The sequence below is a fragment of the Bombus pascuorum genome, chromosome 5, assembly GCF_905332965.1.
Source record: "Bombus pascuorum chromosome 5, iyBomPasc1.1, whole genome shotgun sequence".
In the NCBI taxonomy this organism is placed as follows: Eukaryota; Metazoa; Arthropoda; class Insecta; order Hymenoptera; family Apidae; genus Bombus; species Bombus pascuorum.
The window spans coordinates 12,043,648-12,065,832 of NC_083492.1; the positions used below are offsets into that span (position 1 = coordinate 12,043,648).

General features: G+C 36.6%; 1 protein-coding gene across 3 annotated transcripts in view; it reads right to left on the reverse strand.

Moving 5' to 3' along the window:
- The window catches only part of LOC132907523 (protein real-time), a 61,347-nt gene that overhangs the window by 22,347 nt on the left and 16,815 nt on the right, over window positions 1-22,185 (reverse strand). For all 3 annotated transcript variants that reach the window (XM_060960698.1, XM_060960699.1, XM_060960697.1), the window contains exons 7-8: window positions 13,592-13,668; window positions 12,004-12,306 (exon numbers count right to left, since the gene is read on the reverse strand). In XM_060960698.1, coding sequence (XP_060816681.1) covers window positions 12,004-12,306; window positions 13,592-13,668 — 380 coding nt within the window. The remainder of the gene's footprint in view (window positions 1-12,003; window positions 12,307-13,591; window positions 13,669-22,185) is intronic.

The window sequence follows — 22,185 nt, forward strand, 5'->3', positions numbered from 1 at the left end:
CACTACAATGAATTCTGTCTAAATTTAATTGTGCATCTGTGGTAGCGTACACATTAATATTGTTTCCTTTAATCTATAATATATGAAGTTAACTCCCATTTTTTAAATCTCGAACTTTTTGTTGTTGATACGAGTTATTCTACGTTTGTCCTATATCGTACCAAAGAAATAATTATTTATCTCGAAAGGTTCTAGAAATAAGCCCCCAAAAATATTAATTTTTGTCCAGCCTCCCCCCCCCCTCTCTTTTTAAACGTCGTAAAAATTATTCCGGTTTGTCATAGTTGTTCTAAACATCGTTTCAAAGTAATATTTCAATATTATATTTAGTTTAGGAAATAACTTGAAAAATCTGTATCTATAAAACGATGGACATTTTTCTTCATTTTAATAGCAATATTATAAAGTAAAGGTTTCTTCTTTTGGTACACGAATCCAGATTGTTCTAGTAGTGTAAATACTGATTAGTCGAACTGCTGATTAGCCGAATCGAATGAAAGAAAAGGCTGAATTGAACAGGACGGCCATGATGTATAATATAAATAACGCAAGAGTCAAACAATCAACTATATGGTAAAGATGTACTACTAGATAGTGGAAAGGATGATAAAACTACATTAGTAGATGACGAGGAGTCAATAATTATAAAAGTTAGGTGAGCTGAGACGTCTAATCCAGATACTGATGGATGCAGTGGAAAGTATTGGTAGCCTAAAAAAAAAAAGAAAAGAAAAAACGAATACATCTGGTGTAAAAAAGAACTCGGAGATAGCTAAAATTGAAAGGATGATAGACGTGTATGCTACATCACTGATCGAATGGACAAACAAGCCAAGGAGAAGAAAGACAACAAGTGGTGGGACGGACAAGAAAGTAATCTCCGAAAGCAGAACTACCAGGTATGTAAATATGAAACCGGAATTTTTATATAGAAAATACACGTTTATTGTATGAAAATGATTAAAAATATTTTATTCGGAGTATTGCCCATCGCTAGCTATACAGTTTTCCCACCTGTCTGGCAATTGGTGGATGCTACGCCAAAAAAACTGTCTCTCTTTTGAGGCAAACCAGTCATCGAGCCATTTTCGTACATTTTCGTAAGAAGTGAAGTGCTGGTCAAAAAATGCGTGTCCCATCGATGCAAATAAATAGTAATCGGACGGAGTCAAATCTGGTGAGTAAGCCGCGTGCGAAAGTATTTCCCAACTGAACGCTTCAATCGTTTCCTTGACCGGTTTTGCTGTATGCGATGGTGCATTATTATGGGGCAAAATTACTTTGCGTTGCCTTTTTTGATATTCTGGTCGTTTCTCACGCAAAGCTTGATTCAAATCGATCATTTGTTGTCGGTAGCGCTCAGTATTAACGGTTTTTAACAGCTCATAATAGATCTCACCCTTCTGATCCCACCAAACACACAGCATTGTCTTCCGTCTATAGCGATTTGGTCTTGTAGTCGATGTCGATGGTTCGCCTGGAGCTACTTTTACGCTTAGGATTCTCAAAATATATCCACTTTTCATCGCCAGTCACAATTCGGTGGAGAAATGACTTTCTTCTGTATCTGGCGAGCAGCATTTCGCAAATGGTTTTTCGGTTTTCCTGCTGTCTTTCATTCGGTTCATGTGGAATCCATTTTCCCACCTTCTGGATCTTTCCCATGGCTTTCAAACGTATGGAGACGGCTTCTCGTGTCACGTTTAATTGATCAGCAAGTTGTTGTTGCGTTTGAGCGTCATCCTCATCCAACAATGCTTGCAATTCACTGTCTTGAAACTTTTTCGGTGGTCTTCTACGTCCTTCGTTCCTCGCGTCAAAATTGCCACTTCTGAATTTTTTAAACCACTCAAAGCACTGTGATTTACCAAGAGCATGCTCACCGTAAGCTTCGACAAGCATTCGATGCGATTCTGCAGGAGTTTTCTTCAAATGGTAACAGAAAATCAATGCTGTCCGCAAATCGTAGTTTCCAGGCACAAAATTTGACATGTTCAACGCTACTACAAATTATGCTGTTGTATGAAACTTGTATTGTTGTAAGTCGAAAATGTTTGTGAGATGTCAACAAAGACTTTTGGCATTAATGACGCAGTTTAATGAAAACTACATTATCAGCTAGGGCCATCTATAGGCAAATTCCGATTTCATACTTACAGGCCTGATACAATGACACAGACATCGTCACGCTGTACAGATGAAATGAATAACAACAAAGAAGCTCAAATGAGTAGAAGCCAAATAATGATCGAAGCGGCAAAAAGAAAGCAAATATCACCAGCCCAGGAGAAGAAAGAAGAAAATAAAAAAAGAGTAAAATGTGGTGGAGTCACATGTGCCGATGTATGTAGAGCAAACGCCGGAAATGAGGATACGCAAGAAGATGATAACGGAGATTGGAAAATACAGGAAAGAAGGATGAGAAAAAGGAAAGAAATAGAAAATATTGAAATAATAGAGGTAAATAGTATTAGAAAGGTAAAAAAGAGAATAGAAGGGGAGATAGCTAGCAGAAGAAATAGACCGAAAGCAATTATAGTAAAAGTAGAGGAAACTGTTCAGTGGATCGAAACATACAAAATTTTAATGAAGGCTAGGCAGGCACCGAGGGAGACTAAGTGTACTTTAAGTGTACTTGGAAAAACCAGTGGCAAAGGTGATAAAGGACATAAGAAGGCTGACTGAAGAAAGACTTCAGCTGATACCACTACAGGACAGAATCCTTAGAGATGAAAAATATAGATCCGCTGTTAACCAAGGAGGAATTAATAAAGGAACTCAGTAATGAGTTGAAAATGAAGGAAAGAAGCTGGGTCGACATAAAAACGATCAGAACAACACAATGGGGGATGTAGCGAGCGATTGCAGTAATACCATCGTCATGTATGCCGGATGATGATAAAACAATAAAAATTAGAACAGGTTTAACAATCGCTACAGCAAGGATAATACCCAAAATTTAAAAATGTTACAGATGTCATATGATTGGACATACGACTAATCAATGTAAGTCCGTAAGTTTGGGTAAGGAATTGTGCAGGAAATGTAGTAGCAGTGATCATAATATCTCGAATTGCAAAAATGAACCACGTTGTGCTATGTGCAATGAGAGAGGGATAGTCAATATAAAACACGTGACAGGTTCACCGGGCATTCCCTACATATAGGCACACAATCAAACAGGTTAGTGATATAAGAAAAAATCAAAATTACGTTACGGGTTCATTAGCGGGTCAAGATTAAAATCTTCCAAATAAACCTAAATCGCTGTAAACTGTAAATACAAGATTTGATGTACCAGTACGCCTAAAGTGGATGTGGTGTTCATCTCGGAACCATATCAACAAGAAGCATATTGGTATAACGATGACAAAGAGGATGTTTCCCTATGAATCATATTATTCGAAGGAAAATATCCGGATGGCACCCTGGATATAAGAAAGGGACTCGTGGGAATTAGAGTGGGGATTAGCAGTTCAATGTTTACCTAAATGAACTGGACTCCACGATTAAAACATCTAAGAGAAGGCATCGTACGATGATGATCGTAGGGGACTTTAATGCCAAGTCTACCGCATGGGGTGGCATTAAAACGGATCGTAGGGGAACATATCTATTGGATATGCTAAGTAAAAACGGGATTGTACCCATTGGAATAAATAAAAGGTATACATTTTACACGAATGGAAGAACTAGCTTTCTGGACATAGTCAGTACGGACGGAGGACCAGCAAAAAACACAAGGGAAGTAAAATACTTAACATATTGTCAGCCTCGGATTATACTTACGGTTTACATGATCTTGAAACTATTAAGAGGGGACGTAATGTCGATGATTTTAAATACTCAACGAAGGAAATGGATACAGATAATTTTATTTTAAAATTTGACTTCAATCATCAGAACTTATTTATTCATAATTCAACCGACGAAGAGGCACATGCAGAATGTTTCCAGGCTACTACTGTGCCTCCGAATTACAAAAAGCTTATCCTCCTACAAGAAAAAACGTAGAAACTATTGGTGGTGTGAAGAACTAAAGATACTTAGGGAGGAGGTGTTTAAACTTAAAGCTCAGAGAACCAAAACAAGAGAATTACAGGACATTGGTCAATTGATTGAGGAGTTTAGAATTAAAATAAAAGAGCTTAGTAAGAAGATTCGCGAAAATAGAAAAAATAAGATGGGAGGAATTTTGCATCACGTTGGATAGGGACCCATGGGGCCTTATCGGACTACTATATCCAAGATAGCCCGAAAAGTCCCAACAGACGGCCTCCACGTAAACAAGATCTGAAAAAAATTGTCGGACATGCTAGCGCACCTGAGTATGCGTAATTGCATTTTCACCTAAAAAAAAAAAAAAAAAAAAAAAAAAAAAAAAATAATAATATAATATAGTTGTTCTAGTGGCGTAGGTAATTGTTCAAAACAGGCAAGCCTGGAACAATTTCTGTTCCCGAAAAAATTGAAAAATATCGTCAACGAATGGCGTCGATAATAAAGTTACCCTTTATATTTATATTTCGGTTCCCAAATTTTTATTCTGGTTTATTCTAAAGGTGTAAATATGTGTTCCAAAGAAGAATCCTTTACTGTATATCATCACTGTTAAAATAAAGAGAAATGTCCATTGTTTTATGGGTACAGCTTTCCCAAATTATTTCCTAAATTAAATATGATATGAAAATGATACTTTGAAACGATGTTTAGGACAACTAGAACAATCCAGAACAACTTTTATATGTTCGATTTTCAAAAAAAGGGGGACTGATAAAAAATTCACTTTTTTGGGGATATTTCTGGAACTTCTTTTGAGATAAATCATTATTTCTTTGGAATGATGTAGAACAAGCATAGAACAACTTGGTAATAAATTATAAATTATCCAATAAATTTCACGAACCAATAGTCTTATTTCCTAAAATCAGCGCTCTCACCAACATCCTTTCGTGTCAGATTTTATCCGAACGTTACCGAGCAAAATGTGAACTCATCTCCTGTCGTTACAAGTTCGGTGATAGGATAAATATCGTATACCAGAATAAACACCATTGTTCTATAATTAACAGTTATTCCCTATCTGGACTGCAACATAAAATAGACGCAGTCGGTAAGACATTGGATTCGACATTTTACGAAATTTGTCGAAACTCTGAAACGAATAATATCGCACTATTCGTGGTTCACAATTTAAATTGTGACATCGAATCGAAGATAAAATTACAAACGGAGGCAAGATTCACATTCTACAACTTTTAAAACCCGCACACAGATCCAGCAGCAGTTATCAGACGAGACAGAGATAAAAGCTACACAGTGAGTTCCGACGTTCGAACGTTTAATTAGAATAACGATCGCAGTGTATTCTACCTCATCGATTACAAGAAAAGATTGCTCTGATCATAGTATAATCTCTAGTTATAATATAGAGACAGATAAACAGAAGACATTTTGTCTGTCGGAACACAACCTCCTATATTGTTAAATATAGGAGGCAACTTCCGGTCCGTTTTTCTGGCATTATACCTACATAATGTAGTACAAGAAATTTAATTATATCCTATCTCTGAGATCAATTAGTATTAACAAAATAGCTTGGTTTACCGGACCTCTTTGTTATTCGCAAAGAGTAAAATTCCCGGCAAAGCTAATGAACAAGTTGATATTCATTGCGGTTTAACGTCAGAAATTTCTGCACTTTTAATTAGCCTATATCAGAATAAGAAAACTTAATTATCGAACAAGAGCGAGACGAGGACGTTTCTCAATTCTATCAGCGACTAGAAGATCTATCATCCTGGATTTTAGGCATTCATTACTCATATTAGTATCGATGGTAAGACTTTAAATAGAACGATTGTCGATGGTAAACGATATGACTGTAAATAAATTTGTCCGTCATACGCATCTACACATTTCGCAAATGCTAAAAATAATCGCAGTTTCGTACAATTAACTGCGCTCTTATAACTACTGTAGCAGAGGAAAAGGCGTTACGCCTATGGTATGGAAATCCGCAACCAAATTATTACAACGCCTTGAATTAAATTAAAGAACGAATTGAATTAAAGATCACAAAATTCATAAAGACTTAATAGTTATAACAGTAGATTCGCAAACGATCAATCCCGTGAGCTTAGCCCCAAACAATTTGCTTCAAACAATGCAACTACATTTAATACACGAGAGTAGGAAAAGACAATATAATAACAACAGACAATAGATTCAAGATATTACTTCTGCTAATGTTCCTTCTGATAACTATAGGGACGTGCATTTCGAAAGTCAACATTTTCAGAAAGTTCGCCAATGCCAAGCTTCGTAACGTAAAGCTACAATACAAAGTGCTTTAACAAATTTCTCTATGCGCATATAATATCCCCTTTGGAGATATAATAGAGGAGACAGTCATCGATCTCGAGATTCATAAAGTAAAATTAGATGTAAAATTCCAAGTTCTGGATTCCTTCTTACATGTTCCATTTAACGGATTACTCAGTTCTGATTTTCTTAGATCACGAAAATGCATAGTCGATTTATCCTTTACTGTATCTTATCGTATTACTCATTTTACTATTTCAATGAGACCTATTCCTTTCACAGTGCCAGTATTTCTTACTACAATACACTTCAATCGCCTACTACGTTCATAAAGATCAGTCCTAGGATGGAAACGGTAGTTCAGACGAAAACCCTGGATCTCACGGAATTGGTCGTATCACTTTAATTAACCGATAACTACTCTCTATTGGTTCCATGCGCGATTGTGAGAGTTTGGAATCAAGATACCTCCCTTATTATCGTCATAAATAAATCAAACGAAAGAAAACAAGTTCCATCTCCTGAATTCCGATGGACCTTTGCGTCTCTTCAAAAGCTGTCTTCATCAATTCCAATGCTCATTCCGAATACGTGAGAATGCCTTTCGGCCTCAAAAATGTTCCTGTATAGTTTCAAAAATTCATGAATAATGTTTAACAAGACTAACCAATAAGCAGTGTTTTGTATGCCTTAACAATATAGTGATATACAGTTCACTTTACATAGTCATAACCAGAAACTAAATAACGTCTTTCTTAGACTCCGCGAAAATAATTTGAAGCTCCAACCAGATAAGAAGGAATTTCTGACGCAATTCAAATATTTAGACCATAGAATCTCTGATAAGGGAGTGGAGCCAAAAAACTCAAGAAAGATCGTAACTATTGTCAACATGCCACGCTTACTAAGTCACAGACATTAAAATGTTTCTCGGTATGGTTGACGTCCTTGTTATAAAAGGACATAATGGAAGGATATATGGAAAAATGAAGAGGAGGGAGCTTTCTAAAACACAAAAAATTATTGCTACAATATTTTAACTTCGCGGAAGCGTTTACACTAACATGCGACGTATCTAACGTCAGAATTAGCGGTGTACTGTCTCAGATACGGAATGATTAAACTCTGTCTATCGCATATTTTCAGACAGAATTGTTCAACTATAGAAACTACTGACCATAATAAACTTTGTAAAGTATTTCACATCCTATCTATATACAGATCACAGATCATTATAGTGTTCGTTTAATTATAAAAACCCAACTTTAAAACTAGTCTGTTGGCGCTTTAAATTAAACGAATACGAGTACGAAATCCAATATATGCGGGACCGTATAAATTCGTATGCTCCGATTTACACGTAAGCAAAGCAAATACAGTCACTATTATCCTACAGACCTAGGAATACCAACGGTCAAGGAAGAGATTACCAGATTCGCAACAAGATACAGAGTAAGAATAGAAACACACCCGAACCAGCTGGCAGCTGAAACGTGCAACACAACAAACATCGCAAGAAGACTAAAAAGGAAACACCCAATAGACCTCATAAAAGATATAACTTAGAAAAAACGAAGCTGGCACCCCGCTGGGGATAGCCACCCACATGTTATATTTATTTTTATTTTATTTTTTTTTTCACCAATAAGATATAACTCTTTACCAAATGTCCATAAGGACAAATTGTAAAAAACCAAAATAAAATTAAAAAAAAAAAAACTATTATCCTACGTAAGGCGAATTCCTGAAATTTGGAAATACATCAGTTACAACCATTCCATATACGTAACACGCAACCAACAACTCTTACCATTCTTTGCGGTGGAGACGAAGAACACACGAAGGATATAATCTTGCAACAAATCGGAATACTACATATACAAGGACTATATAAAAGTTACATTAATTTCCACATACTAGAACCAAAAAGGTATGACAGATAAAAACATGACGTACTGTATCTCTACAATTAATATTACGGACAGTGATTGCTACATCGCTTCGCTTGGATCCGACATTCCTACAGCCAATAAAATTATGAAACATAGATCTAACCGAACTTAAATACGCAAACAAAAATCTAGACGAGTTCAATTATTTCGATTATTATTAACTGAAAGACTGAGGGAACCATTTATGGTTACACACATGTCCTGGTATTCGATATTACTCTATAATATTGGTTGTTTCAAACTTCTCTGCCGAATATTCCACTCCATGAAGAACCCAGACCTAACGTAGGAACGCTACAACTCACAATAAGCAACTTCGTCAATTGTTCCTTCGACTTTCATTTTCGAAGTGAGCATCGAGGAATGCCAATGGACATAATCACTTATGATACCTGAAAAAGCCGCGCAAGTATTACGGACAGCGGATATTCCTATCTGGAAGAAGACCTTTCGGAAATCGAGGATAGTGTCACGTAAAATTATGCAAAAGAACAACAAAAAAGAATAAAAAAAAAGAAACTTTATTTTTCTTCTAACACTTGGTTTTACAATCTACTTCAGAGCTCTAAGCGTGACCTTTAAGACTGAAGCTCTTATGATTTTTTACTTTCGATCGGATCCGATCGCTTTCTTTTGTTATCCCTCAACATCCCCACCGTCCACGCATTTGCCAGGCGTCCGCGGCCGTTGCCACGCGCTCTTTCTTCTAGAGCCTTCGGTGGAAGGACCGTTGGGATGTTGATGGTTCATTAGGCACTTCAGCGATATACATTGTCGCCGAGTGCCGCCACATCTTTATCTCCGATTTTAAAGTGAGCCGGTCGTGACAATAGCCACTCACCTTCACGATCCATAAAAGATATAACTTAGAAAAAACGAAGCTGGCACCCCACTGGGGGTAGCCACCCACATGCTATATTTATTTTTATTTTATTTATTTTTTTTCACTAATAAGATATAACACTTTACCAAATGTCCTTCAGGACAAATTGTAAAAAAAAAAACAAAATAAAATAAAAAAAAAGCCTTCACGATCTTCCAATGATTACAGTATTAAATTCGAATGTCGCATTATGCCAATTTTGACCAATCGAAGCAACCTAGTTACAATAGCCACTATAATCACACTCTGAATATACTGTATTATCACCTTTGTATGTTATAACACTTAGTCTTAAACGTATTAGCTAGAATTTTGATTTTAAGCTCCAGTTTAATCTAATTCATTTATTGACTTCTTTCAAAATCAAGTACACAAATTGTATCGTTCTGTCAAACGTCGCGTTATCGATTACACTATGTAATTATTATCCATACTCTTATCAATCGGATTATTATCTCTTATAAGTCTCATTTCTTAGACATAAAATTTTAAGGTATATAGTCATTTATTGTATCTTAATTCCTACGAACACAATCTAGCTTTAATATCTTTATTGTCATAGTTTTATCTTAAGTTCTTATTATAATAATATTAGTTGATCATAAGTTTCTTGTTATTCTAATCTCTTATCATCCTCTCCAAACATTTTTATGATCATTAAATATCCCCTACCACTGTAACATTCCTTCTTGCGCTAGTACTTAGTTGTAACGTTAGTTGTATACATATGTGAATATGTACACATCTACGCAAGAATCTACGTCATGTAAATCAAATCTTTATCTTAATTTTATGCTATCGTCTAAGTAGGTGAAGGTATTGGAGACCCAACAAGCGTGATCATAAATAATAATCCCTGCTCTCTATCTCCATTGTCTATTTCTACTGATACTATTTTCTATCTCCACTGTTTATTCAACCCATTCTGTTTTCCATCATCTCCAAAACGTGACCTTTTCGAGCCAAAGCGGATTAGGCCCTGCAGCCCCATAAATAACCGCCCTATAAAACCTCAACTTTCTCCATTTAAACTACCACCTCTCTTCCCAAATATTCAATAAACAATCGCTTTTCCGCACCTCCGAAAATTTCACGAACCAATAGTTTTAAATAGTTTCCCAAAATCCGCCCTTTCGCCACATCTTTCCTGCACGTCACATTCTATCCAAATGTCACCAAGTGAGATTCCAACTCATTACTAGCCATTACAATTTCAGTGTTACATTACATATTGCATACCTGCGTTACAGAATAAATACCTTTGTCCTGTAATTACGAGTTATTCCCTACCTGAATTCCAACATATGTTTAAAACGTCCAATCGCATCATTAATCAAGGTCTTTTCCTTTCTGTGGCAGAATATTAAGTGACTTTGTGAAGAAAACCATGTTGAATTACATTTTATAATCACAGTAAGCCAAATTATCGAATTGAAAAGGTAAGTTTCTTAAAGAACCTATTATCGGTAACTGAAAGTGGCTATAGTAAAGGTTGGCAATATAGATTGGTTGATATTCGATTGACAATAAATTGTCCGTGGTATAAAAGTACTCAATACATATGCTGCTGCTGAATTACTAATTGGGCGAAAAATAAATTTACCTTTAATAAAAGAAATGTCTGCAACTGATTTTGAATAGTTAGGTTTAAATATTATACGCGACAAGACTAATGGTAATATTAAAAACAATGCAAAATATGGAAAAATATGTTTGATGAACAAAAGTAAATTGTATAATATAAAATTATTTGTTATTAATGGTCTATGTCTCGTAAAAATCAAAGATAAATACACAACAAAATTAGACATTTAAGAGCTCCACTTTATGGTGGTAACAGATTTGAGATATAGTTTATACAAAGTGCAAAATTTAATAAGCAAACATAAATTACGGAAAACAATGAAGAACACTTAACTTTATGCTTGGTGGTTAAATTAATGATAATAATCCTCTTCAGAGTATTATAATATTACCGAGGTAGATAGTGAAATGTAAGATCAAACTTTATCAAATGTATAATCACAAGGGATATAACAGCAAAAGTAAATATAGAAACAACGATTAAAACAATAAAGAGCGAAAAGAAAGATTAAATTTGTAGGTAAAGAACTACGACGAGCATATTTTTCAGCACTGTTATCTTAGATTCAGCGTGAACCTTTTACACTTATATGATAATATTTACAATTCACTAAAAAAATAAAATTGTTATAGTTTCTAATATTACTGCATAATGATAACAATTATAATAATAATAATAATAATAAAAAGGAGAAAAATGCATAATACATAATAATGTATCGTAGAAAATAATAAACATGTAATATTTCCATATATTGAAATTAATATCCTCCGCTGTTTGAGGATTAATTGGATAGTTTGAAATCTTTTAAAATTACAATTGCATTATTATCGACTTCATATAGTATTAAAATTCAGACTAAAAGGAGCTTGTGATATTTTTTCTCATGTCTATTCTTTACCGACAATTTTAACCCTAACAGCTTTTATGAAATCGTACTTCAAAATAAAATTATTACTTTCGATCTCAGTCTATCCTAAATATAATATTTTACGAAAAAATATTTGTCTCATTGATTAATATAATTTTATATCTTTGTGTGTCTTTAAGATATATAATGCAATAAAGAAAGTAATAGACAAATGTAACAAAATATGTACTATTAAAAAATATGTGAAATATCTATGGTAATATTATTACCATATACTTTATTGATTTTTGGTATCTACTTCATATTATAATTAATTATAAAATATCTAATTATTGTGAAGATAATAAAAAATTTTTATCATTATAAACATTAATAAAAAGAACGATACCTTTATCAAAATGATGCCAACCACCAGGAAAATAATCTTTCACTACTTGTGGTATGTCATATTCTTCAAGTAGCTTATCAATTTGATGCTTCTTCCTCCAATGTAATGTCTGTGTTAGCATTTCCTTTGCTTTCTCAACTGAAAATTCAGTAGCCCTTAAAAATCTTAGAAGAGTTGCATCTCCAGGTATTGAACTTCCCCTTAATTCCTTTATGCTTTGTCTCAATTGAATAAGTTTACTTTCTTGCATCATGTCAAGCTTTCCTAAGTATCTTTCTATGTAATCTGAAGATAACTGCATTTCTAAAATACAAAGTATATGTAGTAAGTTTTAATAACTTAAATTAATATATTTAAATATTTATATTATGAATAACTAATTCAGCAAATGGTTTTGTTTTAATATGTTAATATACTATCTCTTGATCTCCTAAAGCATCCAAGAGAAGCTCAAAAAACGTCTATAAGATTTAAACAATCAAATTAAATATTAATCAATACGGACACAAAAAGAAACAAAAGAGGTACAGCTTGATGTTATTAGTTTTCTGTAGGTGAATGTAGGATAATATATACAGTAACTACAGGATATGTGATAGACAAAGGAATAAAATGATCAATAGTGAATAGAGGAGGAACATTGGTAGTTCTGAAATGCATCCCTTAGACAAGAAGATGTTGTAGCAAAAATGAAACTAAACAATATAAATCTCCTAACATGCCATGAAATGTAAAGAGACCAACTCTCCACATAGCTTACCTAAACCATCCCTTCTAAAAACCCTTCTCTCCTGACACAACAAATGAAAAAAAAAAAAAAAAAAAAAAAAAAACAGGAATGCTGCACTCTAAAGCTATTGGGAGAAGTATAATTTCAAACAAGCTTGAGTATTATATTCAAATAATAGATTTGGACGATAAGGTAAGAATAAGAAGGTAGAAGAGACAAAAAAATAGGTATTGAAAGAGAAAAATAAATTGAAGGCAGAAGTTAGAAAAAGAGCAAAAATAGGTAGTAGATGGAAGTAAGGTAGAATCGTGATAAATAAAAAATAGAATAAGATGGAAGAAAATGAAGCGGGGAAGGAAAGAAGGTAGAAGAAACTGATGGCGAAGCGAGTGATGATAAAAGCGATAAAGTTATAAACATTGCGAACATAATAGTAATGTAATAGGTGTACAAATTGTAAATATTGCGTAAATGCGAATAACGGAGTCTAATCTTAAGTTAGATATAAATACGTTAGTTTAAGTTGTATATAGAAACGGAAGTTCTTGTAAACTCTAAGGGAACAAAATTAAAAACAATGATTTCCGCAGTTCCAAGACTATCAAAATATAAAGAAAGATTTTGTGAAATATAACACTGTATTGATTTTGTCTCATGCGTGAATAATCTCATCTAAGTAAAATAATTAATAAAATTAAATTTACAAAGATTTTACGACCATACATTTTTTGTTTACAGTTATTTCTTATCAAATTTCAATTGTATTAAAATCTACATTCTTTCTAACATTTTGTTTTTCAAAACCATTAGCTAAATTTATAAATGTTACATATAATAACATAGAAAAATGTAACATACCTCTATTTTGTAATTTGCTGTCCGCACAAGAATAAGTTTCTTCTGGATCACGAGATTCTTGATTTTTTGCAATATCTCTAAACATAAAAAATAATAAATGCATAAAACCGTAAACATATCGAGTAGTAAACGAAAAAATAAACGATGGCACAACCAATGCCAATGCTCCAAATGTCAATTTTGCCATTTACTGCTTACTGATCTCTGGTGGTTCTATGTTCCCAACCTAGTAATATTACAATACGTATTAACTTAAATACATATATCTTACTAATTCAAATTAAATATGAATAGACAAAAACAACTGTTTGTTTCATTGTACACATAATCGTCATCTATTATTAAACACATAATACGTTTTAAAATATAAAATATAAAAAATAATATTTAAAATATCCGTCTCGGATATCCGAGATAAGATATTTTATCCGTCTCGTTCTCAAGATTACTCATGCAACTCCCCATCCTGCCTGCTAGAGATTACAACGTTCAGAATTAAAAAAGAAGAGCATTGGAGCATTTTTTGTTTCGTTTATTTATTGGTTTTTACAATTTGACCAGAAGGACATTTAGTAAAATATTATATCTTAGTGATTTAAAAAAAAATAAAAATAAAAATATAGCATGTGGGTGGCTATCCCCAGCGGGATGCCATCTTCGTGTTTGCTAGGTTATATCTTTTATGAGATGTATTGGGTGTTTCCTTTTTAGTCTTCTTGCGATGTTTGTTGTGTTGTTCGTTTCCGCTGCCAGCTGGTTCGGGTGTGTTTCTATTCTTTCTTTGTACCTTCTTGCAAGTCTGGTAATCTCCTCCTTGACCGTTGGTATTCCCAGATCTTTCCGAATGTCATCGTTTATAACGTACCATGGGGCGTTTACTATCGTTCTAAGGATTTTGGCTTGCATTGTTTCAATTTTGGTTATATGGCTCATTGCTGCTGTTCCCCATAGTGGAATTCCGTATGTCCAGATTGGTTTTATGATTATTTTGTATATTTTTAGTTTGCTTTCTGTGCTTAGTTTGGATTTTCGGCTTGTTAGCCAGTGCATTTGTCTCCTTGCTATGTCAAGTCCAAGGTATTTAACTTGCCTTGTTTGTGTTATTTACGTGCCGTTCAGGAAGATGTTTGGTGTTATATGTTTTCGCAGTGTGAATGTGATGTGGTTGCATTTGTAGGGTTAGCTTTAATTTGTTTGTCTTGTAGCCACTTTTCTATTTTTGTGATGTGTTTTCTGTAATATTGTGGCTGCTGTTACAGGGTTAGTGTGCCTGAATAGTACGGCTGTGTAGTCCGCGAATGTCAGTATTTTGCTATTGGTAGTTGTTGGTATGTTGGCCGTGTATAATGTGTATAGTATTGAACCTAAGACGCTTCCTTGCGGAACCCCTGCTTTGATGTCTTTGACTTCGGAGTATGCGTCCTTGATTTTTATTGTGAAGGTTCTGTTGCTTATATATGATTTTGTTAATTGGTATATTTGTTCCGGGAATTCTTTCTTGATTGTTTGTAGTAGGCTTTCGTGGTTCATTTTGTCGAATGCTTTCTCTATGTCCATGAATAGGGCTGTACAATATTGTTTGTTTTCTATTGTGTGTATTATTTCGTTGACGAGCCTGTGCATTTGTTCTATGGTGGATTGTTTGTTTCTGAAACCAAATTGGTGGTCTGGTATTAATTTTTCCTTCTCTATTATTGGTTTTAGTCGGGCATATATTACTTTTTCTAGTATTTTGGAGAGCACGGAAAGTAGTGATATTGATCTGTAAGATGTTGTTTCGTGTGGGTCTCTGCCTGGTTTGGGTAACATTATGATCTGTGCTAGTTTCCATAGTTTAGGATAGTATTGGATTGTTAATATTGCATTGAATATTATAGTGATTAGTCGTATCGCTTTTGGAGGAAGGTTTTTCAAGATTTTACCATTGATTTGATCGATTCCTGGTGCTTTGTTGTTTTTTGTTTTTTCGATTATGTTTGTAATTTCTTGTGCTGTTGTTTTAGGCATGGTGTATTGCTTGTCAGTTGCGGTGCTAGTGGTTAGCGCATCGTCGTCCGTATTACAATTGTGGTTACTGTTATTGATATTGTGTGGTGTAAATGTGTTGCATAGGTGGTTGAAAAATTCTTCGGCTTGCTCTTCGTTGCTTCTTGCCCATGTATTGGGGGGCTGGTTTTATTGTTTTCTTTATTTTTTTTGTGGCTTTCCATAGTGAGTAGATGTAATTCTCGTGTGCAGATAGTGACTCTATGAACTTTGTGAATTCGTTGTTGTTGTGTTCTTTTATTTTGTTTTTTATTTCTTTTGCAAGTTTGTTTAGGTGTTTTTCGTTTTCTTTTGTTCTATGTTTTTGCCATTTTGCTTTCGCTTTTCTTTTTTCTCTAATTTTTTCCAGGATGTCTGGTGGGACTAATTTTATTTGTCTAATGGTAGATTCGGGTTTAGTGGTTGCCCGTGCTGCTTCTTGTATAGTTTCTGTAAGTGTTATTACTGCTTGTTCGATGTGTTCGGGCGTTTTCAATGGGATGTTGCAGTTGATTTTGCTCTCGATTATTTCTTTGAAGGTTTGCCATTTGGTGGATGTGTTGTATAGTGTCTCTGGGTTATTGTAGAGTATTGGCTTGTTTCTGTATGTTATTATTATGGGTGTATGATCGGAGCTAAACTCGAGGCTGGGTGCTATATTTATTTTATTTCCATTTAGTCCCTTTATGACTGCAAAGTCGAGTAGGTCAGGGATTTTGCTCAGGTCTGTCGGCCAGTATGTCGGTCTTCCTGTGGATAATATATTGAGGTTGTTTTTCCTGATGTGTTTTTCCAGGGTTCTGCCTCGAGGTGTAATGATTCTTGATCCCCATGTTGTGTGCTTTGAGTTGTAGTCTCCTGCTGCGATATACTTGTCGCCTAATTGTTGAAAGTATTCTTCCCACATTTGTGCTGTAATTTTGTGTCACGGTGGTACATATACTGCTGACAGCTGTAGACGATTGCTGCTAGTTTGTACGGTAACGGTGGTTGTTTGTATATGTTCTTTACTAACTTGGCTGTGTAGGTGGTGTTTAATGTCGTTTCTTATTATTACTGCGGTCTCTCCGTGTGCTTTTCCTGAGGGGTGCTTGGTATCGTATATGGTGTAGAACGATATTTTTATGTAGCTTTTTGTTGTGAAGTGCGTTTCTGATACGAGTAGTATGTTTATGTTGTTGTGATACAGGAATGTTTTGGTTTCTAGGGCCCTTTGTTGTAGGCTGTTAGAGTTAAGTATGTCCATTTTTATTTTTTGCTTAGTATGTTTGTTAGTAATTGTAACATAGCTGTGATTTGTTGCGTTTGCTGTTTGAGTACTGCGTTTTGTTCGCTTATCATTTTTGTTATCATTTCGGTGTTTTTGATGGATTGCTTTAGTAGTTCTTTGATTTCTGTAGCGTCATTGGTGTTATTGTTCTGGTTTTGGTTGTCTACGGGTGTTATTTGTTTGGTTACTTGCGCGTAGCTTCGACTACCAGAGGTATTGGTGTTATTGTGGTTGATATTCGTTGTGTGCTGTAAGTTTGTTGGTGTCTAAGTTTCTGCGCTGTCTTGTTGTGTGTGATAGTAATTGTATGTCTTGCTTCCAAGCCGCGAAGATAGTTTGCGTTGGAGTATTTTTCTGGCTGGACAGCCTTTGTAGTTAGCTGGGTGGTTTCCGCTGCAATTGTAGCACTTTACGTCGTTTATTTTTCCCGTGTATGGACAGTTCGTTGTTGGATGCTTTTCTGCGCATTTGATACACACCGGGTTTCTGTTGCAGTAGTTTTTTGTGTGTCCATATTGTTGACACCGCATGCATTGTGATATGTCCTTTTTGTGTCTAGGTGGTTCAACTGTGATTATTGTGTTTAGGATTTGTCTTATTTCGTAGATTTCCTTGTTATTTTTGTTCGGTTCTAGTTCTATTAGGAATAGCGGTAGTGGTTGTTTGGTATCAAATCTTGTTATGTTATTTATTACCCTTAGCTGGTGTCCGATTTTGGCTACTTCCTCACATATGTTGCTTGTGTTTGTCCTTGGGTGTAATCCTCTGATTACTACTTTGTAGCTTTCATCGGATTTCAATTGGTAGGTGTGGTATCCAGCGTTTTTTTCCTTTAGCAGCTTTACCACTTTTCTGTAGGTTTCTGGGATGTTGGTTTGCACTTTTATTTGATCTAATTTTAGTTGTTTGATGTTGTAATTGTCTTTACCTGCCGTGTTGTTTAGCAGTTCGAGGAGGGAGTCTATTATCTGCGCGTCAATGTAAATTGGTGGTGGTTTGGTGTTGTGTGTTGTCGGTTTTTCCGTTGTGTCTGGTTCCTTCTCTTGTGGCAGTGCGCTGAAGGGGTTTTGTAGAGGAATTTCCTGGAGCCATTGCTTTCTTTCTGTTTCTGCAGCCCTCCTAGTATCTGCGTTTGTTGTTAATTTTCTTCTTTTGCTGGGAGTTACGACCTTCCAGCTTTCGTCTTGTTGTGTTAGATCGTTGTTGGTGGTATTTCTTTCGTCACTCGTTTGTATGATTTCCATTTCGGTTTCTGTGCATTCTTGAACGTCCATGGTTTTGTTTATGGCGTATGTTTCGCCGTTGTTCGATATCCTGAGCGGTGGCACCCGTTGCATTGCTTTACTTTCCCCGTTTTTCGCACTTTCGGGGGCACTGTTTTTCACGTCCGATTTCGACGGAGAGACCTCTCCGGGCACCAGGCACGTCTGCACTCTTCGGCAGTCGAAAGGGAACTGACAGTTCTTCTTGTGATCTTTTTGTAATAAAAACATAACTGTGACCAATAAAGGCAATTTTCTACTGAATCTTTTGGTTATCATTTAAAATTATGTGACAAATTGGTCGATTAATATAATAGAGGTGGTTGACTGATTATAACACTGAAGTAACAGGTTATAATATATACTTTATACCAACAACTTGATAGATATAAGATAAAATATAACAGTTGATATATCGACAGAGAGAATACAAGTTAAAACAAGTTAAAACGGAGTACGAGGTACACGTGAATACGGTGACTGATCAGAGAAAAAACAAAACTAAAACACCTGTTCTGTAACGGCAGTATTTATACTGAACCGGGGATGGTCGTCCCACCACCGGTTATTTGCGAGTAGAAATTCCGGGAAAACCACTTTTCCCATTTTTTATTGACTGGAACAACAGCCCTGAGGAATGTCTCGATTTGACCGCGATGTTGCAGCAATTAAGGGCCTTCACGTTAAAGTAAAAAAAGTATTTAGTTTTATAACCGTGCCTTAGGATTATTGCGATCCCAAACTGGGACGTTTGGCTGGACGGAGGCGCACCTCCCCTGACCTACAGAGTGAAGCAGGTGCTCACGGGACATGGATGCTTCAGCGAGTATTTGCGCCGAATCGGGAAGGAGGCGATCGCGCGTTGCCATCACTGCGACGGCACAGAGTGGACCCGGCGCAGCACACTCTGGAACATTGCCCGGCGTGAGCAGCGCTGCGACACTCTCTCATCGGGGAAATAGGGTTCGACCTCTCGCCACCGGCGATCTTTGAAGCGCTGTTGACGAGCGAGAGGGGCAGGAAGGCCGTAGCCTCCTTCTGCGAGCTAGTTATGCTGCGGAAGCAGGCGGCGGAGCGGGAGAGGGAGCGGGCCTCCCATCCTGAGAGGATTGGCCGACGAGGACGCGGCGATGCCCGTGGACGCACTTATATGAGGCGCGGGAGAGCCGCAGCGACCTCCGAAGGTTAATTCTAATTATAAAAGGAAATTAGGTGCTGGACTTTCCAGCACCTGGGAGACACCAAACAGTCCGGTTGGGGATCCGGACACCCCCTGAGAAAGGGAGAGACGTAGTACAGACGGAATATTGCGTGAGGGGGGCCCGGTGTGTCGCCGCTGCGGTTCCCGGGCACCCCTCGGTCGCAATAGGGACGGTCATTGTGGAGGTTTTAGTCAGTTGGAGTCCGACACTACCACACCGCTCTTCCCCCTAGAGGCGGCGGGTGTCCATGCGGATTTCCTCCACGAAAAAAAAGAAAAAAAAAGGAACACACCTCTTCACCATACACCAAACTTGATTTCGACCATCGATTGGCCAGTATCGTCTTACTGCATATAACGTGGCCTGTGTTCTGGAGTGTAGGTGGATTTTACGTTCGTGTTTGATTATGAGCTGGTATATGGAATCTTGGATCGGCTAATTGGAGATTCCTAGGTATTTGGATTGTCGATCGATCTATATGTTTATCTAGGATCAATATCGATATAGTTGGGATAATTAGGAATGTCAGTGTGCGTGGGTATGTGCTGTCCGTGGAGTTGATTCTGACCGTTGTGTAACGTCTAGCAGTCGTTGATAAGGTATCGAGGACTTCAATGGGAACTGAACATTTCGTTTGCGTGAGTCCAAGTGAGTTTGTCAGTCTTTCGGTTATGAAATTCATGCTAGAACCGGTGTCGAGCAGTACTCGACAGCGGACTGATTGGGTTTTGTCATTTAATTGATTTGGGCCGTGACTAATAGGCCGTTACGTAGTGGTTCTGATACGAAGGTTGTTGGTGATTCGGTTCTCCTAGCAGCCATCGATTTTCGCAGTCTTCTTTGTTGTCGCGGACTGGATGAGGGACTTAGGATTTTCCGAACACGTGGCGGTGTCGAAGGGGGTGTCAGAGGGGGTGTCGAAGGGGGTGTCAGAGGGGGTGTCAGAGGGGGTGTCAGAGGGGGTGTCGAAGGATGTTTTGAAGAAGATGTTGAAGAAGGTGTAGGCGATCGATTGAATATTCGGTGGGTTGTGATCGGCCGATTCTTGACGTGAGCTTCGTCCCGATGAAGAAGTGTGTGGTGACGATTTCCGCACAAGCGACAGGATCCAGCAGGACAATGAAAAACGAAGCAATTTCCTTAAGCAATTAGTGCACAAGGATGCCTTCTTGACGACTTTGACGTTCGTTGACTGATTTTGCCTTGAAGGTGTCGCAGGCCCACATTCCGTGTGATCCCTGACAGAGTGGGCATGTCGACGGAGAGTGTGCAGCGGTGAATGCGTGCCCCCGTGGATCGCCTCGTCGTAGAGGATGGTGTGGTTCTGGCGCTCGTCTTGTCGGAGTTGTCATGGATGTTATCATGGTACAGTTTGCCTTTTTTCCCAGGAAGTCTAATAAATGAGTGTACAGAGGCATTCTTTGTTGGGTATGAGTTCTCTTTGTTGAATGGTGTCTTGGTTTGACGTGACAGGGTCACCTAAGTTTTTCAATGCGTTGTGATAGTGTTTGATAGCGTCAATTAAAGTTGCTAAGGTATCCGATGTCATTTTGGTCAATCTAGGATAGTTTTGCCTTGCAGACAAGTAACGTAGACAAGTTTGTCATGGACAATCGAATCTATCCTTGAGAGCGGCGATAACGTCTGTATAACTAGCTTCAGTAGTGTTCAATGATCGAGCAGATCTCGCTACTCTACCAGTTACGGATACCTGGAGATAATGTAGTTTCTGTACAGGCGTTAGTTGGTCATTTCTGTTAGGAAGATGATACAGTTACACTGTACATATGAATGTGTGTGTGTAAGCGTCAGAGGGCGTCCAGGCCTTAGTTGAGACAAAGGACGATAGGCAGTCGTTTAGAAGCATCTGGAAGAGTCGGTTGACAACAAGCGTGCGTGCGAGTAGGTTTACGAAGTCTTCAGAGTATAAGATACAGTGCTGGACAAAAGTATTGGCACAGCATGATTGTTATGATAGAAATGCTTATAACTACTAAACAAATTGATTTAAACAAAAAACTTTTTGACGTATTTATTTATTATCTATTCTAGTTTATTACATAACAAGAGCAACAATATAAATAAAATAATACGCAAAATAATAACAAAAATATATTTTTTGAACATTTTATGGGTGGACAAAACTATTGGCACAGTAGAATATTTACGCTTATAACTAATTACATAATAAACTTCTAATATTTTGTTGGCAGTCCTTTTCTTTTAAGGACTTCCTTTAATCTTCTGGGCATCGAGTGGACTAATTTTTTAGTGAATTCAGGTACAATATTGCTCCATTCCTGCAGAAGAACTTTCTTCAGTTCAGACTTGCTTGTGATATTATGTTTCCTAATTCTTTTTTCCAATTCGTTCCACACGTGCTCAATGGGATTCATATCGGGACTTTGAGGTGGTGTGTTTAATGTGTGGGCAGTATTATATATTATCCACTGACGAACAATATACGCCATATGTTTAGGATCTCGATCCTGCTGAAAATAGAAATCCCTGGGGAGGTTTAATTTTTGAGTACTTTTCAAAAGATTTTGCTTGAGTATATTTAAATATACATATTTATCCATTATCTCATCAATGAATATAAGTTCTCCTACACCCGATGATGCCATACATCCCCACACCATTAAACCACCACCCCCATGTTTCATGGTGGCTTGCAGATTCAGTTCGTCCATCTCTGTGTTGGGTTTTCGCCATACTAATATTCTGCCGTCAGATTTAAAAATATTAAACTTACTTTCATCTGAAAACATGATCTTTTCCCAAAAATCAGTATCTTTCGTAACAAACTCTTTCGCGAATTCCACTCTTTTCTTT